Consider the following 17,272-nt stretch of genomic DNA (forward strand, 5'->3'; position numbering starts at 1 on the left):
CGTGAACATCCTTTATGCATGGAGTTGTTTTCTTCTAAGAAAAGTTGTACGACACCGTGAATGACCAAAAAGGAGGAACTTCTCCACAGGCAGGATCTGTACAGTGTGCCAAGGGAAAATCCGTCTGGGGTCTGCCCAATGCTGCATGAACGCAGGGTCCCCAGCATCTGAAGGGACCTAAGATTTACTTGCTACCTAGATGCCTCTTCTTGCTGCCTGTATGCCTTCTTCCTGGCTACGACGCCTCCCAAGAGCTTGCCCACCCCCAGCCTACTGGGGAGGGGGGGCATGTTAGAGAGGCAGCCTTGATGCTGTGCCAGCACTGCTCAGCCATGGCCAAAACACTGCTGTGTTATCAACAGCTTTCTAGCTACCAGTACAGAGCACAGCACTACGAGGGCTGCTGTGGGGTAAAGGAACTCCAACTCAGCCAGACCCAATACAGAAGGAAAGTGGAGGAACAACAGAGGGGGCAGCCCAGGGACACAGAGCCCCAGGTCTCATCTGGCCGCTCCTGTGACCATACGGTGTATTCAAAATCAAATACCTGAAGTGCTCCCTTAGATGCAGTTTACAGCCAGGGGACAAGAAGGTGGCAGTTCTGCATTTTGCAGCTTCCAGGCTGATGGCAGAGCCAAAGCAAAAAAAAAAAAGAAACCAAACCAAACCAAGAGAGGTAAAACTGGAGCGCAGGGAGCAAATGCTTTTCTTTCACCTTAGGCCAACTGCTCAGACGCTCTCTATGCTGCCCTGCCACAGAGGGCATCCCTCTCGTACCAGTAAGAGACATAAGAGTGAATTAAAGCCAGGACCCCAAACCAGACCAAAAACCCGGTCGTGATGAAGAAGAAAGTGGAGAATGCATCAAACATAACAGAAAATGATTTTGGACATTCCCAGTTTACATTTGGAAAAAAGAGAGAAAAAAAAAGAGGAGGAATTAGGTATTAAAAGAAGAGCACTGAATGATAAAGCAGTAGCAGTCCCTCTACCACTACAAACCCACACCCCCACACGCACGTACGCACACAGACTTAACACCACCAAACTCCCATTGACTGTGACGTTCACCTCAGCTTGCTGGTCTAGAGATACTGAATGCCTGAAGCACACCAAGGAGAACTGAAAACATCTGCATGGCTTTAATGGGAATCCTCCAACTGAAACAAAGCGCTTTCTCCCTCTGTCTGCGTTGGCACATCCCCGAGTCACGCTCTCACTCCTCTCCTTCAAAGTCAAGATTCCTAAACGTGAAAAGCGGGAGTGGGGAAAGGCGAAGGGAAGAGACAAAGAGGGAGAGCATCATCAGTGGAAGACCTGCCAGCTGCTGCTGATTCAGCCCTGTTCGGGGGACCACCCCAGCAGAGAGGAGCTGGTTTGCATGCCACGGTCCTCACTGCCTGTTCCCAGGGACAGGCCGTTTGCTCAGCCTTGCCGGCCAAAGCGTGGGAAAAGCGTAGGCGTGCGCCGTCACTTGCAGAGGAGCACGGTCACGTTCACGTGCAATCCTTTACCTTTTTCCTCCCTGGATTCAAAGGGTTTCTGTCTTCAAAGTGAGAGCCTTCCATACGTTCGTTTGTGACATTTCATCCAGGGTAATAATCTCAGAAAGATCAGTCCTGCAATAAATACTTTAAATAGCAATCCGTGATTATGGGAACTGATGCCACCAAGGGCATTAGCATCAGCAAGAGGAACAGCGGAGCCCCGAGAATCAAAGCTCCGCATAAGCGTGGGAGGTTTTGCTGGATGAGGAGTTTTGGGAGGCAAGCCGGGGAGCTGCAGAGCAACAGCTCTGTGCAAAGGCTCTTGCTGGGGTCTAGCCCCGGTCCGGGTTCCTAAGCCACTGCTGGTACAGATCACGCCTGCAACTCCGCATGTGTAAGTATGAGGATCTCCAGCTACCGTAAAGGCACTGATGATGCAAGGTTTGGGGGTCAAACGCGAGGGCTGCAGCCGCTCTGCTTGGGGTGGCTTGCCCTGCGATCACCTCCTGCAGCCCTGCCCCCGAATTTGATTTTCCCACCAAGCTGCCTGCTGGTTTCTGTGGGATGCCCCACAAAGAGGCAAGTGGAGAAAACTCTGCCAAACACCTTCAAGCTAATCTTGCCGGGGGTCCTGGCGCTTGGTGGGGCTTTACCTGTCACTGCCTTGCTTTGGGATATCCACGTCACTGGTCTTCCCCACGTTCAGCTGAACTGAACTTGCAGCAGCAGCAGCTTCCATCGCCCTCCTGGACTCCTGATGTTAAAAAGGGACAAATCACGTTCTCTGTCTTTGGTCAAAGTGGAGATAAGCTGAATGCCCAGCACAAACTTAGCAGTCTGCCCTCCCCTTCTGCCCCTTGGCAGCTATAGGTATTAGTGCAGCAGGGGAGAAACCGTTCACTCCAAAGATTTCGGGGCAGGGGGATTGTGTGTTCAAAACACGATTATGAGCAAATCTTGCCAGCAGCAGCAGCAGCATCTAATAATAATCATCATAATGATAATGACCTTTGTGAAAAACGACTCGTTTTAAAAATTACACCTGTATTCAAGTGTTCAGCTCACTGCTACTTGAGGAAACAAAGGTTACAACGTGGGACCCAGCCTATTGGGATCTATTTCGACTGAGTGCTGATCTTCCCCCAACGTTTCCAGACAAGCTGTAAGAGAAACAGGCAATCTCACAGCCCGACGGAGATGTCCAGCCCCGAGGACCCAGCAAGCCTTACCTCTTCTTCTTCTCCGGCTTCATTTCTGGCATCGTCCAACTTCTTCTTCCTTTCTGGCATAAGGTCATCCAGAAAGCCGAGCTCTCGCTTTGAGAAGCAGAAATCCATCGCTTTCCGGACAAAGACGAGAGCCAAAACCTTCACGAATAAGAGGGAAGATGCGGTGAGCTCAGAGACGATGCCACCTCTCGCTCCAACGCTGCAAACACCCCACTGCCAAGCGGCAGCAGCTCTTACCATCATGGGAAAGATGATGGCGGCACGGGACACCTTGATGGTCCAGAGCAGGACGAGGCAGGTCAGCTGGATCACCGTGAACAAATGCACCTTTCGCAAGGGCACGTGCCGCAGGTAGATGAAATCCGGCTGGTGTTTCGCCGGCATCCAAAACAGCTTCAAGCGATCAAAGAACTGCAAAATAAAAGGGAAAGGTTGCCACCTTGGGACTGCGGCAAGTTTCTGGCCCTCTCGAGACGTGGAGGCAGTTTGCAGCATCTCGCTTGCCGTCAGAAATCCTGGATCCCACCGCGTTCCTCCTGGGAGCAGCACCCATTTTCCCTTCGCTCCATCTATCAACCGGCTTGCCCCTGAGAGATGCCCACCAAACGGCAACTATTCCATGCCATTCCATTATTAGCATTTCTTGGCCCACTGAATCCCCCAGCGAGGATTTCCACCAGTGGTAGAAACTGCCTTCCCTTTGCACTGAATTCCCCCGCTTTCACGTAACCAAACACTGACCTGCCCTAAACCCTGAAACAGAGAGCGCTGAACTTGCCTGGTCCTCCCAGCCCTATATACCTCCTGTGCCTCCACCAATCTTTTTCTTACACAAAAGAGTTTCATTGCTTGCTCTGCGAGAAGTTCTTCCCATGCCACTGCTTTTTTCCCTGCTGCTACGGAGACAAAATACCAGGGAGCCGACATGCTGCACGCTGTAAAAGAGTCCGTACCTGAATTCCTCTGAGCGACGACACACCCATGTAGAGAAAGATGCCATAAAGCACAGGCATTGGTATAAACTGGGGGGAAAAAGAAAAAAAAAGAAAAGAATGCAATCGTTTCTTTTTCTATATTGCATTTTCAGTATTACCACCCTCTTCCACAGGCACTGCCTAAAATTGCTTGAAGCTTTCCAGCTTCCGTTCAGGCTTAGAGATGGGTCAGATTTTAACCATTAAAGATTTTGTGCGCACGAGTGAGCTAAGGCTCTGCTTTAGGCTGAACTTGGGAGTTACCTCTCCTCAGAATAATCCTGTTTTCCAGAAAGGTTGGAGGAAAATAGGCGATTTCACCCGTGCTACCCTATGCCGCATTCTGTGGCGGTAGAAAAACACTTCTGCCTATTCTTGGGGCAACAGGCAAAGGCCACAGGCCTCCTTTTAGCCTAGAGACGAGATTACTTTGTGGGAGGAACGTGCAAGGAAGCCCACGGGGATGACCTCAGTGTGTTTAGCTCCTGGGAATGGCTGCTCCGGGGCATTTGGGCAGCAAATTGCAGCCAGTAAAGGGCTGCCTGTTTGAAAGAGAGCAGATGTGCTGGTCTGAATATGCTCAACTGTAACCCATAAACATGGGCGGGCCTGAAAGACACCCGAAAATTCAAGCAGTTGCGTTGCTCGCTCGCCTCGAGCACACCAAACGGGGGCCTGAAGGGCTGCAAAGCCTAACCGAGGCTGGTTCCCACCGTGGGTCGAGCCCCAAGGGTTGGGATCACCTCCTCCTCCTCCGCTCCACAACTAACTCCTCAGGCCTGCAGAGAGGGGACTGGTTTTCTGTAACCTCCAACAAGCTCGCGGTTGTTGGGTGGTTTGCATTTTCCTCTCACCTTTAACACGGAAGTGAAGAAGACGGAGCAGCCCATGAGCACAAAGATCAGCAAGCCAGTGACTCTCTGCTCTCGTATCCCCAGAAACTTGGGTTGTTCTCCTGGAGCTGAGCAGTCAGACTCTACTTTGAGGCTATTCACGTGGGTGATGGACAGGACGGTCGCAGCCACAAACCAGGGCAGCCCCATCACAGAGCACACCCCGAGCATCACGGCCACCACAAAAAGGTCCAGGTGGTACCCGCATCCTTTCTGCAGGCAGGAAAACAAGAAACAGAGCATCCCATAGCACAAGAGCAAGGAGAACGTTGCAAGTCAGACTCAAACCCTGCTCGAGCACAAGTCAACTTCTTCAGAATTTAAAACAAGAAATGGAAACAAGTAAGGGTGTATGCAAGCTTTGCACACGCACCTGGCATGAAAATCTGGCAGGAGTTCAGATGCAAGGGATATGGGGAGCTTGTGCGATACATACTTCTCCAAAAAAAACCCACCCACAACCCAAAACCACCCAACCATTTTTTTCACTCACAAAGAAAATTCTACCACTTGCAAGGAAGGTGTGACTCTGAGTTATCCCTGGCAGCGCATCAAAACAATTCATTCCCCGCACCTGCTGCTGCTGCCATTTTAAAACAAAAAGGTGCTTCTATATTGCTCCAAGATTAATTTGCTCCTCCAAAAGGTTGCTCATCTGAACTGCCCTGTCACTTGCTCCCTGCATCATCGTTAATCCAGGAGAGCATCCTGCCACGCAGCCTGACCTTGTCCCAAACCAATGCCTTCAGAAAGCATCGGGAATAAGAGCTTCTCCCCAGACCTGCAGCCCAGAAGGGGCTGGGGATGGGGTCATCTCTTGCAGCCTCTTACCTTCAGCTTGTGCTCCTTCCTGTTCACAATAACGGCACTGATCTGCTGGTCCATGAATATCAAGATGGTGCAGAGCAGAGCTGGGATGAGCGCAGCCAACACCGTCCACCAAGGGTTGGGTCCTATGGGGTTGATGAACCACCCGCGGTCGTCTCTGGTAGGCTGCAACAAAGCCCACACATCAGCATCGTCTCCCAGCCCAGGCACTCCACTGGCTTTCATTTTCCCCTCCCTCCCTGTGTCAGAGCACCTCCCAGCCCTGGCTTCATGTCCCCCTCTCCCGTGGGCTTCAGCAGTGCCAGTCTCCTCTTTGCAAGCACCTCTAGATACTTCTCCTGTAGGCATCTAGTTTTGGGGCCATCTTCTCCTTTCCAGGAGGAAGCAAGGCACTTGGAGGTGGAAGAGGAGATGGTCACACCACCAGCATCTCCTCCAGACTCAGCCCTGCCCTGCCCCGGCATCACCTTGTGGCACCCCCACCTGCCAAAACACCCCATTACCTTGAACGCATGGGGGACCTGGAGCTTCGGCGATGGGATCCCAACCACAAAGTCAAGGAGCACCATGATGACGATGGTGAGGAAAACAGCAAAGTCGCTCACTGTGGACCGTACCTGGGGCAAGAAACCAGAGGTGAAAGGGGCATGGCAAACAGGGCCGTAACGTGAGATGCAAGAGTTGCAGACATCCACAACGTTAGGCTGGTTAACCAAATCCCACCACCCCTCTGAGCACATGCAGCCTGATCCCTTGCTTAGATACTGTTGCTGTGTTTGTCCCTGTGACATCTGGTGTCAGACAATAAAAAAAGCTTAATTAGGTGGACAAGGGTTGGTTTAAGTCAAAACCTAAAAATAATAATAATAATATTAAAAATAAGAAAACAGATGTCTGCCACTACAGCTACACTCACAGCTACAATGGCAACAAGGCACTGAGGCATCCTTTAGTCCTCAAAAGGAAGCTCCTCATTTGACTCTACTTTCCGCTCAAGCACATAATGCACAGAAGGTAAGGAAAAAAAACCCCAAACCCCAAAACTTTGGGAAACCTGACTTCCTACTACCTGAGGAGGAAAAAAAAAAAATTAAAAAAATCAAACCCCAAAAATGTTCAGTCTGGGGCAGGTCATGAGGCAGGTGGGAAATGCTACGATGATTTTGCACTCATGGAAATGAGTGCGGGACATCCAAGCTCTTGGAGAGCTTGGCCTGCAAATGCCAACGTTTCCCAGCTTGACCAAGGCGGGGCAAATACTGCTTAGTGCTCCAGGAAAGCCATTTTGGGAAACGAGTGTGGAGATGGATGCTGGCCACCATCTTCTACTTACTCTGGTTGGAAAGTAGTGGCTGGTTTTAAACTTCTTCAAGAAGCTTGACAGGGCAAAGGTGGCGAAGAAGAGGATGCAGCACCAGAGGAACACGTCAGGCGTGTAGGGGCCGTCGCGTCCACAGGCAGGTCCTTGAAACTCCCCACGCAAATACCGACATTCCTGGAGAGACAGAGCGTCAGGACACAAAGGCAGTGCACGTGCGGCAGGGAAACCTCGCATAGCTAGGGGGTTTTGAGGACCTCGGTCCAAGATCCACGACCCTGTAACTGCTCCTGCCAATGGAGATTTATATTTAATGAGCAGCAGCAGCTGAACAAGTGACACATCGAACTACAGAGCGGAGAAATGAGACGTGAGGGGACGCCATACCACACACCCTCGGCACATCCTCTGCCTGCCATTCGAGCAATCGTGGCTAAAGAAGACACCAGAGGGGAAGGAAACACTGGAAACTCTTGGGGATAGAGAGAGAGGCAAGAGGGAAGGAGGGCTAAAGACAACCATGGCAGGAAAGGAGGAGAAGAGACAAATCGTCCCTTCCCAGGGGAGGGCTCGCAGAACCTGGCCAAGAGGGGATGAAGGCCACCGTAAGAGCCTGCCGCCCTAGGCCCGGGCTCTGCTTCCAGCAACAACAGCCTGAGAGGCTGCTCAGACATGCAAATTTATGCATGTACCTACAGACAGCACTGAATGAGAAAGCAAGGCCTGGAGTTACTAGGAACCCATTAAGGAGGCCAATTACTACCTTTCAAGCATGAACTTAAGTCCTACAACTTCTACAATAATCAAACCACCCACTACTTAACCTTCCTCCCAGTCAGAAATACTGTCCTGCAACAGGCCTGAGGGGGACGCTTGCTACCCACAACGTTGGGGACCAGGTAGACTGGGACAAGGTGGACTCTCCTCCCCAGGACCAAGCGGGTTAAAACCACACGCTAGATTTAAGCAAGGACTTTTCCGAGCAGCACTAGCACAGTTTGAAGCCCATCATTCCCTGAAGGGCTCTGACTTCTGCACCATGCAAATGCCCCTGGACCCCATGGCCGCGGCGCGAGGAAGCAGTGGCTCGGGGCACTTACGGTCACCGTGAGGTTTTCCCAGGCGATGCCAGACACGTTGATCTTGTTGCTCGCCCAGAAACGCAGCGTTTCGTTGCTGGGATGGGTCGGTGCCTCACACTTACAGCTGGCAGGAGAGAAGCCAAGACAGGGGTAAGGGAAAGGCGATGGAGGTGCAGCCCGGAGCTCCTGCCAAGGGGCAGCAGCTTTCTCAGGGGGAAAGAAACCCACTAGTAGCTGGTGAGGAAGTCCAGCTTGCTGTGCATGTGCACAGGGTAGGTGTCTCGCAGGTGACTCAGCTTCTCCAGAGCCTCGTAGATGAAGATGATGCAGATGAGGGAGGCAAAGGCTTCTTCCGTGAAGCGGGTGACGTAGCACACCAAACAGCTGGCGTCGGTGGCCACCAGCACTATGCACAAGAAGGCGGTCCACAGCCCAATGCACGCCCGCAGAGACAGATAGGAGAGCGTGTACTCCCTGGGAAAGCAAAATGAAACAAAGGCTGGAAAGGCCAGCAAGAGGCCCTGAGCCATGCCTGCCTTCGGGGAAAGCGGGGAGCAATTTTGGAGCGTGTCAAGGCTGCGGATGGGAAATGCAGTTTCCACGTACTACTACAGAGAGCCTCGGGGCTGTGGTGCAGGGGGTAGACCCACAGGAGGAGAGGCCAATTATTTAGTTACCACTGTTTAACAAGGATCTTGTGTTAACACCTTGGAGGCTGCTTGAGGTCAGGTCCCTCTTGGGCCAGGTGGTGTTCTCCCACATCACCCTGACGCCCTAACACTGAAACCAGCTGGGTTTGCACCCAGTCACCTGCTGCCAGCAAGCTGGGGCTTAATAATAAACCTTATGGCAACAAGGGTGGTTTATCTCCCACCAAAGCCATCGCAACAAAAGGACTGTCACTAAAATCTAGCAACTACCCCTAAGAAAAAGAAAAGAAAAGCATCTTTTCTCCATCACTGCCCCCTTCTGAAGGCTCTCGCAGCACCCAGCTGCGGCAGCCAGCCTTACTTGCAGAATTTGTAGAGGATCTTCTCGAACACGAGCACGGGTCCCGTGCTGCCGAGGATGGTGAGAGGTTGGTGAGAGGTTGGCCGGCAAAGAGGCAATACACCACGCCGGCCATGGACGCGCCCAGCAGCGACTCCATGGCACTCTGTCCGGGGAAGAGAGGCAGCCGTGAGTAAATAAAGCGTTAGGGAGAAACAAAAACCAAAGCCAATTCACTGCAGCAAGGACTTTGGCCTGAGTTTGATCCTCCCCCATGCCCCCCAACAGAGAGAGGTGCTCACTATGTGGCCATTGGTCGCCTCCCCCAGCAGTCCCCCAAAGGTGATGACAGGGGACATGCAGGCACAGTAGAGGAAGAGGAAGGACGCCAGGCACTGCAGGCTCAGACCATCCCGGAAGTCGCTCCAGAACCACGGGGCTTTCCGCTTCACGTCCAGGGTCAAACCTCCAAAGAGCCTGCAGGAAGGAAAAAGAAGAGAGTCTGTTCTCTTGGAGGAACACGCTGACTTTGCTTTGCTGCAGAAGGGCAATCACAAGCACAGAGCAACTTCCGTGGCTAAAAAGAAGCACTCTCCTTCATCCCAAATCAAGGAAACCTGCGTGCAATGGTGATGGCTGGGGCTGAGCCCAGCTGCCCAGATCTCCCCCCTGCCCAGCCCAGGGGACCAAGCTGGTCATGTGGAGCCCCTTCACTGAACCAGCTAACCCCAAAGACCTGCTAGAAGGGAAGGTGCATGCTCAGATTTGAGGGGCAAACAGAAAAAAAACACCCAAACTATTAAAGCTCCCACCTTCCCGTCCGCTGCAGTTCAGGGCCACAGTGTTTCTCCAGCATGCTGTGAGAAGCACTGTCATCAAGAGCTCCTGGCATCTTCCTTTTTTCCTGTTAAAATGGAAGTAAGATAAAGCTATGGACTTGTAACCACTGGCTTGTTTTGCGTCTGGTCTGGCTCTGTGACTGTGTCAGAGTGGGACCTTGTGAATTTGGGCCCCTGAACAGCATCCCCAGCTGTCCTGCCCGTCCCCCTCGCGCCTCCCGCCGACGCGTCACCCACCTGCGAAGGGACGTTTTTCGGGGGCTCGATTCGGATCGATGGATCCCACTCTCCTGGCGGCAAGACCGTGACCTGATCCAGAAACTCGTCGATGCCAGCCACGAGGTCAGCCCCGTTCTTGGCTTTATAGGCAACGTCACGGAAAACCTGCCAATAGAAGACAACCTGGTGAGAGGACAACCCAGCTCGGATGTCCTAACCAGTGCAATAAGCTCTTGGCTAAACGCAAGGCTTTCTCCCCAAAATTTCCTGCTGGAAAGGGCAGGAAATATGCCCCCAAAAGGAAAAATCTGTGCATCGGGGCATTTGTAATCATCTCCCCCACGAGGCCCCCGTCCCCCATGGCACACCATACCCTTCTGCTTAAAGAGCAAGAGAAGTTTTACTGGCCCTGGCAATGCCACCACTGGGGACAGCGTGCTGGGGACCCCGGCGAGAAGGATGAGGTGCAGGATGCACCCCGGGTGGGATTTCAGCCTCCAGGATGTGGCGTGATGCAAATCTGCGTGTTTGCTTTGGGGTGAGAAAGAGGGCTGGGCTGTTTGGAGAGCTGCGGGCAGCTGGGACAGCAAATCCTCTTCCTCACTACTTCAGAGACAGGGAGAGCTGAAGAAAGGCAAAAATGACCCAGAGCTATCTCATCTTGTCGCACCTCATCCGTCATGATAGTGGCCATGGACCTGCCGATCTCATGGTACTGATGGGCTTTTCCTTCTGGTCCAAGCAAAACAAACAGGAACCTGGGCAAGAAAAACAAAATGAGAGAGAGAAGAAGGTGTCCTTGCTCCAAGAGCACCCAAGGAAAGCCCTGGCAGCTCCCAGCCCAGAGCGTGGCTCAAGACGGGACACGTAGGCTCAGCGACGCCGCGATGAATTTGAAATTCTTCCAAGCCGACGGCAAATTTAATTTGGGGGCCAACTTTCATTACAATTGGCCGATGGGTTTAAAAGCTACAGCAGGGAATGGAGAAACGAAGGCGAGGAGATGTGGGTGGGGGAAACGTGCTTGCTCCCCCTCCCACTAGCCTTGTTCCCTTGGGACACCAAACTGATGCCTGCAACTTGATGTTTGGTTGGGTGTCTTTTTTACGGAAAAAATTTGCGCTTCTCATTCGCACCTTGTTGGGATGGGAACTTCCGTCATGCCTGAGAGGAGGACAGCCGGGCTCAGGCGGACAAATGCCACGATGGGCTGGTGAAGGAAATCCAGCTCTCCTACGAGCACGTTGGATGCTTCAGCCCCGGTGGGAATTTTCTTCATGAAGTGCAGCTCCGCCTGGGCACGACAAGCGATTTTCAGGCAATTACCCCAAAAGCAAAGCCCACAGCGCTCTGCAGCACACTCTGCAGCCAAGTTTGCAAGAGCAAATCTGGCCCTAAAGGCGTAAGAAAGCTGCGAGTGTCTCACCTTGCTTAAATCCATTGCTCTGCTCTCAGGGTTCACCCCATCTTTAGCTTCCGCAGCGGTGGGAGAAGGACAAGGGGTGATTGTTTGGGCTGGTAGGAAAAAGAAAGACACTCAGAAAGATGGACAAGGAGCAACTGGGACGCTTCTCCTTTGCCCGGACAAGTCTAATGGGGCCACAGCCCTGCAGAAACCCTCACCTGGCTTGTAGAGGAGGTGCAGGTCTGACTGCCTCTTGCTCACGTCAGCAAACGAGCAGACAGCGGGGAGAAGGTTGGTTGTCTTCTTGTTCTGATGGTGGTGCTTCCTCAAAAGGACTTCTCGAACCTGCGCCCGCATGTGCTCGTCAAACTCCGTGGACTGTTCTTGCTGGGCCAGGATCATATCTGAGGATGGCAAAGGGAAACGAAGCCGTCAGAGCAGAAACCCCAACAAGTCCCGACCCCCAAAGCCCCCAGGGAAGGCTGTGCCACACAGGCTGTACCCTAATGCCGGCTCAGCCTTGCATAGCAAGGCTTTTTAATAATGTTCAGCCTTTGCAGCGAAAACGAGAATTTTCTTTTGCTAAGAAACATCATCCAAGTGCTTATTCATCATTCCGCTAAGATAAATATTTCCCATTCTAAATAACGCAATTTTCTTGCCCGACCTGGCCTTTCTGACTCTACACGTTTACCCAAATTATAAGCAATCTATAGCACAGACGTTCCCAGAGTTTCCCGTGCTGATCGAGTGCAATTTGCCGAGCCCAGGGAGAAACGTGCTAAGAACGGCTCCGACTTCTCCAGCCCTTGAAAGGGCTGAATGGAGACCTGCCGCCAGTCAAAGATAACTTCTCCAAAGCGGCTTTTGCAATTAACTTCAAGTATCTTCCCCACAGAAATACACTGCTTGGTCATCGCCAGATAAACTCTGCCTTAAAACTCTTAAAAGCTGGATGTTAAGGCAAAAGTAAAAAAAAGAATGTGAGGAAACAGCTTGTAAGAAATAGTTCCTTTAAGGAGGTTCAGCTCTTACGCAGACTCCGTATTTCTAAGAGCAGCCTGCTAAGCCCTGACACACGCTCCTTTTTGGCTGCAGAATATTCTCTAGTGGCTTCTCCAACCCCACAGACTGCTTTCAAAAGGACCCCGTATTGGAATAAAAAAACGGTGCGATGTTGCACGCCCAGTCTACATCCAAAAACAGCTCATGAGAAAAACACAGTGGGACTTCTGGAAAAGGACGTGCCATTGGGGCAGGGTCTGATGTGGGAGTGAAGAGCTGAGCTCGGCCGTTCCCGGAGGGATGCAGTGCCCACGGTACCTGCAATCTCTTCGATGCTGTTGGCACAAATGTCCAGCAGCACCGACCCGTTGCTGATGCAGCTCCTCAGCTCGGAGAGGCTGTGCAAGGACAGCGTGCCAACGTAGGGCTTGCTCCAGCGCTCGCCGCCGTCTTCCACGTCCTCCTCAAACTTCAGCCACCTGTGGACATCGGGTGCGATCAGCCCCATTGCAAGAAAACAGCCCCAGCTCTGCAACCCCTTTGACAGAGCCACGGGGTGGCAAGAGGAGAAGGCTCCTCGTGCCGCCACCTGCAGCTGCAAAAGCTTCGCGTCCTGGAGGGGAGAAAGCAGAGCCCACGGGCGCTGCCGGTGCGGGGACTCCTCTCCCACCGCAGCCAAGCAGCAGGGATTTACCTTGCCGTTTCCTTCCACTCGGCATCTCGGCCCTCTTTTACACAGATCTCATCCAGCTCGGAGAACAAGTGGTGAGGGACGTGCTGCTCGTCCTCCTTGGTCCTGAGAATGAACTGCACCCGCTGGGACGGGGAGCCTGGGGGCAGAAGGCAAAGACCCATCCCGTTACCGCGCCTGAACACAGCTCGTCACGCTCACGTGCAAAGTGGCCATCAGCACCAGTGCAGCCATAAACACTGGGCTGGCCCCTCTCCCCTGCGTCTGTCTGGGCTTGCACAGAGCCGTGGAGAAGGAGAAGCATCTAGTCCACCTCTGCATAAGGATGGGCTGCTTTCCTTCCCCACATTGCCATTTTTAAAGCCAGGATCCCTCTAAGGAAGACGAGCCTAAACCCATTAGGCATTTAACTGCATTAAAAAAAAAAACCCAACCAACCAACAAAAAAAAGAAAACTTGGGAAAAAGAGGGTGTTGCTCAATAAGGCCACTTTCCCTCGGAAGAACAGCAACTCACTCAAACTAGCCACGGGGACCTGCTCGCAGAAGGCCCCAGCGCCCACGTTGCCCCCAGGAGTTTAGCGAATGCCGCGGTGGGACTTACAGTGGTAGCCCTGCTCCGTCGGGGCAGAGTCCTTCTCCCGTTCCCCTTCCCGATGCTTCTGGCTGTGGCGTCGGTGATGCCGGTGGCTCTGCCTAACCAGTGGCATCCGCGCGCCCACGTACAGGGTCCGGTGGCCTGCGAAAAAGCAGCGTTTTTTGCAGCACTCTCGGCATTGCGGCAATGGTTGAGGTGGCCGGTGCCTTGCTAAGCCACGGTTAAATCCCAGGAGCAACGCCAGCTTCCCTTAATGTTATTTTCACTGGACCTCCTTTTTTCCAAGCCTATTTTACTCGAGCTTTGCAACAGCACAGCAACAACAAGTGTTGGCTCCGGGTCATCTAAAAGTGCCCCCAGAGTATCGGACCTCTTCTCAAATTCCAGCTTCGGCTGGACAACACTCAGACTTGCTCATTAAGCAGCAACACAAGCTAATTATTGTCAAAATCTCTGTATGGCACGAGGCGACAAGAGACGGTCAAATCAGTCCCATCGTAATGAACTCCAGAACAAAAAAAGAAAATCACAGCCCCGCGTCTGCAGCCCTGAAATGATTCTCCTGACCTCTCCAAGCCAGGAGCAGCCTCTGCGAGAAAAAAAGCCGTGAATTATCGAGCCCCATGGCTACAACTCACACCGTGGCCTCCCGGGGGGCTTCTTCCCTCCATTTAAAAAGCCGTAATAGTAAAAAACGTGACAATAACTGTGCTGCTTTATTGAGAAGCGCGGCACGTTTTGCTGCACATGATGTGACACCCAACAAGGCACACAGGAGAGACTTTGTGCAATGGGAAAACGCACTGGGCTGGTGGCTCCTCTACCAGGATCTCAGCAGAGACTCACCTTCCAACTCCTCCTTCTCATAGCGAATACTGACAGTGTTGCTCCTTCTTCCCCGGTCAATCACTGCCTCCTCGTCATGTCTCTGTTTAGCAACGACAAGAAGGGAAAAGTTGGGGCTGGGGGTGGAGAGCTCCCTTACGTCCTCCCAGCCATCATCCACCCCTGCGTCCACGCGAGTCCACGAGCCATCACGCCTCTGCGTGCCTCCTCCTCCTTCAGGCACAGCCCTAAAACCACGGACTTGTAGGAGGTTTTTCTTCCCATACGCAAATAAAACAGCCCATAACATCACCTGTACTGTATACCACGAGAGTCTGGACGTATTTAATACAGCAGGAGAGGGATGAGTGTTTCAGACCAAACAAACCCACCTCCTGCTTTGATCTTGAGGTTCCTGTCTAAAAAAGTGATTTCCAAACTGGAAAAAAAAAACCCAACCCACAAAACTGCACTTTTGAGCCCCGGCCGTGCTACCTGTAACTCTTCCAGAAGTGTCATTTTGTAACCCCCGTTGGGGTTCATCCTCACGTCAGTCACTGGGTTTTGGGGACAACTGAACCTCCAGGTCAGTCAGGGGGCCCGATTCCCCAGGGACTGATGGAGTAGCCCTCACGGGAGGAGCTAAGTGGCACCCAGTGTGCACCAACTCCAGAGACACAATAGGGACCATTATGAAATCACAAGCTATGATGCGGATCCAGGCAGCTACTTAAAGCCACGCACCCCTAGACCCTTCCCGCTTGGAAAACTTAGTGCCTGGGGAGAAGCCAGCTCTGCTTTGAGCAAAAACTCTCCAGAACAGAGAAACTTCCTGCATGAGAGGTATCAGGCTCAAAAGTGTGCAGAAGGAAAACCCTTCACAGGCTCGTTCGCCCTCCTGAGAAGCAAAGCCCATTAGCAGCAGCATGTTTTCTCTCTTTTTCTTTCTAACAGTAGAGCTGAAGCTCTAGCATCCTGAGGATAACAGGAGGTACAAATACGGTAGGGAAAAAGAATATCTTACTGGATCAATGGGTAGATTCAGAAAAAAACCCTGCTACACAGTAGTTTATCCTGACTGCTAGCTAGAACCGAGAAGACTGCTTTCTCCACCTGGTTCCGGTGGAACATACTACCCGTCTAGGACGGCTGCATCTGAGGAACAAGAATTAGTTATCTGCAATACAAGGAATAACAATGAGTCATTTTGTGTCATGATATTCATCAGACTGCACAGAGAAACAAGAGACAAATGCATTTGAATAACCATGTCTTGTGTTACGTTTTAACCACTTAACATTCCATGAGAAATACCCCAAGAGCTCAAGAAGAAAGAGCAGAAAGACAGGAGACAGGTGAAAGCCTAGAGCACCAGCTAGACGGAATGAAAGACCCTCTTCCTTCTCTGAAGCTTCAGCAAGGCTTCCTTCACCTGCTTGTTCCTCCGACTGTAAATGACGGGGTTCAAACTGGGGCTGACGAGACTGCAGAAAAGGGAAAGAACTTTCTCCCTCCCAGAGGAGTTACCGCTCCCGGGCCCCGCGTACATGAAGATGGCGTTTCCATAAAAGACACCCGCCGCGGTCGGGTGGGAGCCACACGTGGACAAGGTTTCGTGCCATCCTGGCGCAGAGCGGATGCGCAGATCGGTGGCCGGGGTGTCCAGGGAGGAAATCAGGATTAAGGCTAAAGGCAAGAGGAAGAAGCACACACAGACAGCAAAGATCAGGACTTTATTGGCAGGAGCGGCAGTGCAGGCCAGCTTTAAGACAGCAACAATTTCACAGGAGAAGTGGACAACCTCGCAGGGGCCACAGAAAGGCAGGTGTAAAGCCAGAGAGGCTTGCAGTGTACCAAATACGGACGCCAAAGCCCACAAAACCGTGGCAAGGCTGAGGCGCAGCCTCCAGATCATGATGAGGGCATAGCGCGGGGGGCGGCAGATTGCCACGTAGCGAACATAAGACATCACGGCCAGCAGCACGCACGCTGTAAGTGCAAAGATTAAATAAAGATGGATCTGTGCCCCACACCCAGCAACGGAGAGGGTTCTGCCTTGTCCAAGGAGGCTCCTTAGCATACGGGGGACATTGCTGGAGGCGTAGCAGATGTCCCCGATGGAGAAGTGGCAGAGGAAGAAGTACATGGGGCTGTGGAGGCAGTAGTCCAGGCAGATAAGCAGAAAGACAAGTGCGTTTCCCATCAGAGTGGCAGAGCAGAGGGCAGAGAAAAGGCCAAAGAGGCAGTGCTGCAGGGCTGGGGTGCTGCAGAACCCCAGGAGGACGAATTCTGTGACAGTCGTTTCATTCTGCACGCTGTGCTGGAGGTGAGGCAGCACAAACTGCGACCACGGAGGTCTGGAAGCAAAGGAGCAAGGAAAAGGAAAGAAAAAGGAGAGTTTTCCTAAGAATGTTGTGTCCTTTACTCTTTACGCTGCAGCTCCCTTCTCCCCGTTCTTCCCTCTGACTCCAGTGAAAGGTGCGTACTACCCTCCCCACGCTGAGCGACGTACATCTGAATTGCAAGCTCCAATCTCTCTGCAAACTTTGAGCAGCTTGACCAATCTCGCACAACTTTGCTGCCTAGCTTGCCCTTGAAGTCTTTCTTTTCCTGGGTTGGTTTGGGGTTTTTTTTGCAGGGGGTGGGGAGGGGCAGGGGGTGGTTTCGCTGTTGGAGAAGATAAGATGATGAAGATTGCAGGTGTCGATTAAGGTGAAGTCAGAACAACTTCAAAGCAGCTATTTTAAATTAAGTCCATATTAAAAGGAATGCACAGTTCACAGAATAATTCCAGTTTTACCATTAAACCAACCAGCGTTTCCAAGCCACTGCTGTGTCCTCTTTACCTTCGTGAAATGCATTCCTATTGAATCCTGCAGTTGCTTGATCA

General features: G+C 52.2%; 2 protein-coding genes across 2 annotated transcripts; both read right to left on the minus strand.

Moving 5' to 3' along the window:
- Nucleotides 1–386: 386 nt before the first annotated feature.
- On the minus strand, nucleotides 387–14,703 carry LOC104836667 (electroneutral sodium bicarbonate exchanger 1-like). Its single transcript, XM_010575368.1, is given in 25 exon segments — nucleotides 387–1,263; nucleotides 1,515–1,619; nucleotides 2,141–2,241; nucleotides 2,717–2,854; nucleotides 2,954–3,127; nucleotides 3,670–3,738; nucleotides 4,545–4,796; nucleotides 5,415–5,576; nucleotides 5,915–6,028; nucleotides 6,745–6,906; nucleotides 7,830–7,935; nucleotides 8,040–8,285; nucleotides 8,823–8,893; nucleotides 8,896–8,967; nucleotides 9,104–9,278; nucleotides 9,614–9,705; nucleotides 9,878–10,024; nucleotides 10,530–10,617; nucleotides 10,996–11,153; nucleotides 11,286–11,332; nucleotides 11,411–11,668; nucleotides 12,588–12,748; nucleotides 12,964–13,099; nucleotides 13,564–13,698; nucleotides 14,404–14,703. Coding segments are annotated over 24 exon segments (3,441 nt in total). The 5' UTR covers nucleotides 14,693–14,703; the 3' UTR covers nucleotides 387–1,263; nucleotides 1,515–1,531.
- Nucleotides 14,704–15,744: 1,041 nt separating this feature from the next.
- Nucleotides 15,745–16,810, minus strand: LOC104836726 (olfactory receptor 2A12-like; the record flags this gene model as incomplete). Its single annotated transcript, XM_010575448.1, has 1 exon — nucleotides 15,745–16,810. A coding segment is annotated over one exon (1,053 nt), but the record flags the coding sequence as incomplete, so codon positions are not given.
- Between the last annotated feature and the right edge of the window lie 462 nt (nucleotides 16,811–17,272).

The sequence above is a fragment of the Haliaeetus leucocephalus genome, unplaced genomic scaffold (genome assembly GCF_000737465.1).
Source record: "Haliaeetus leucocephalus isolate CR32 unplaced genomic scaffold, Haliaeetus_leucocephalus-4.0 Scaffold473, whole genome shotgun sequence".
Lineage (NCBI taxonomy): Eukaryota > Metazoa > Chordata > Aves > Accipitriformes > Accipitridae > Haliaeetus > Haliaeetus leucocephalus.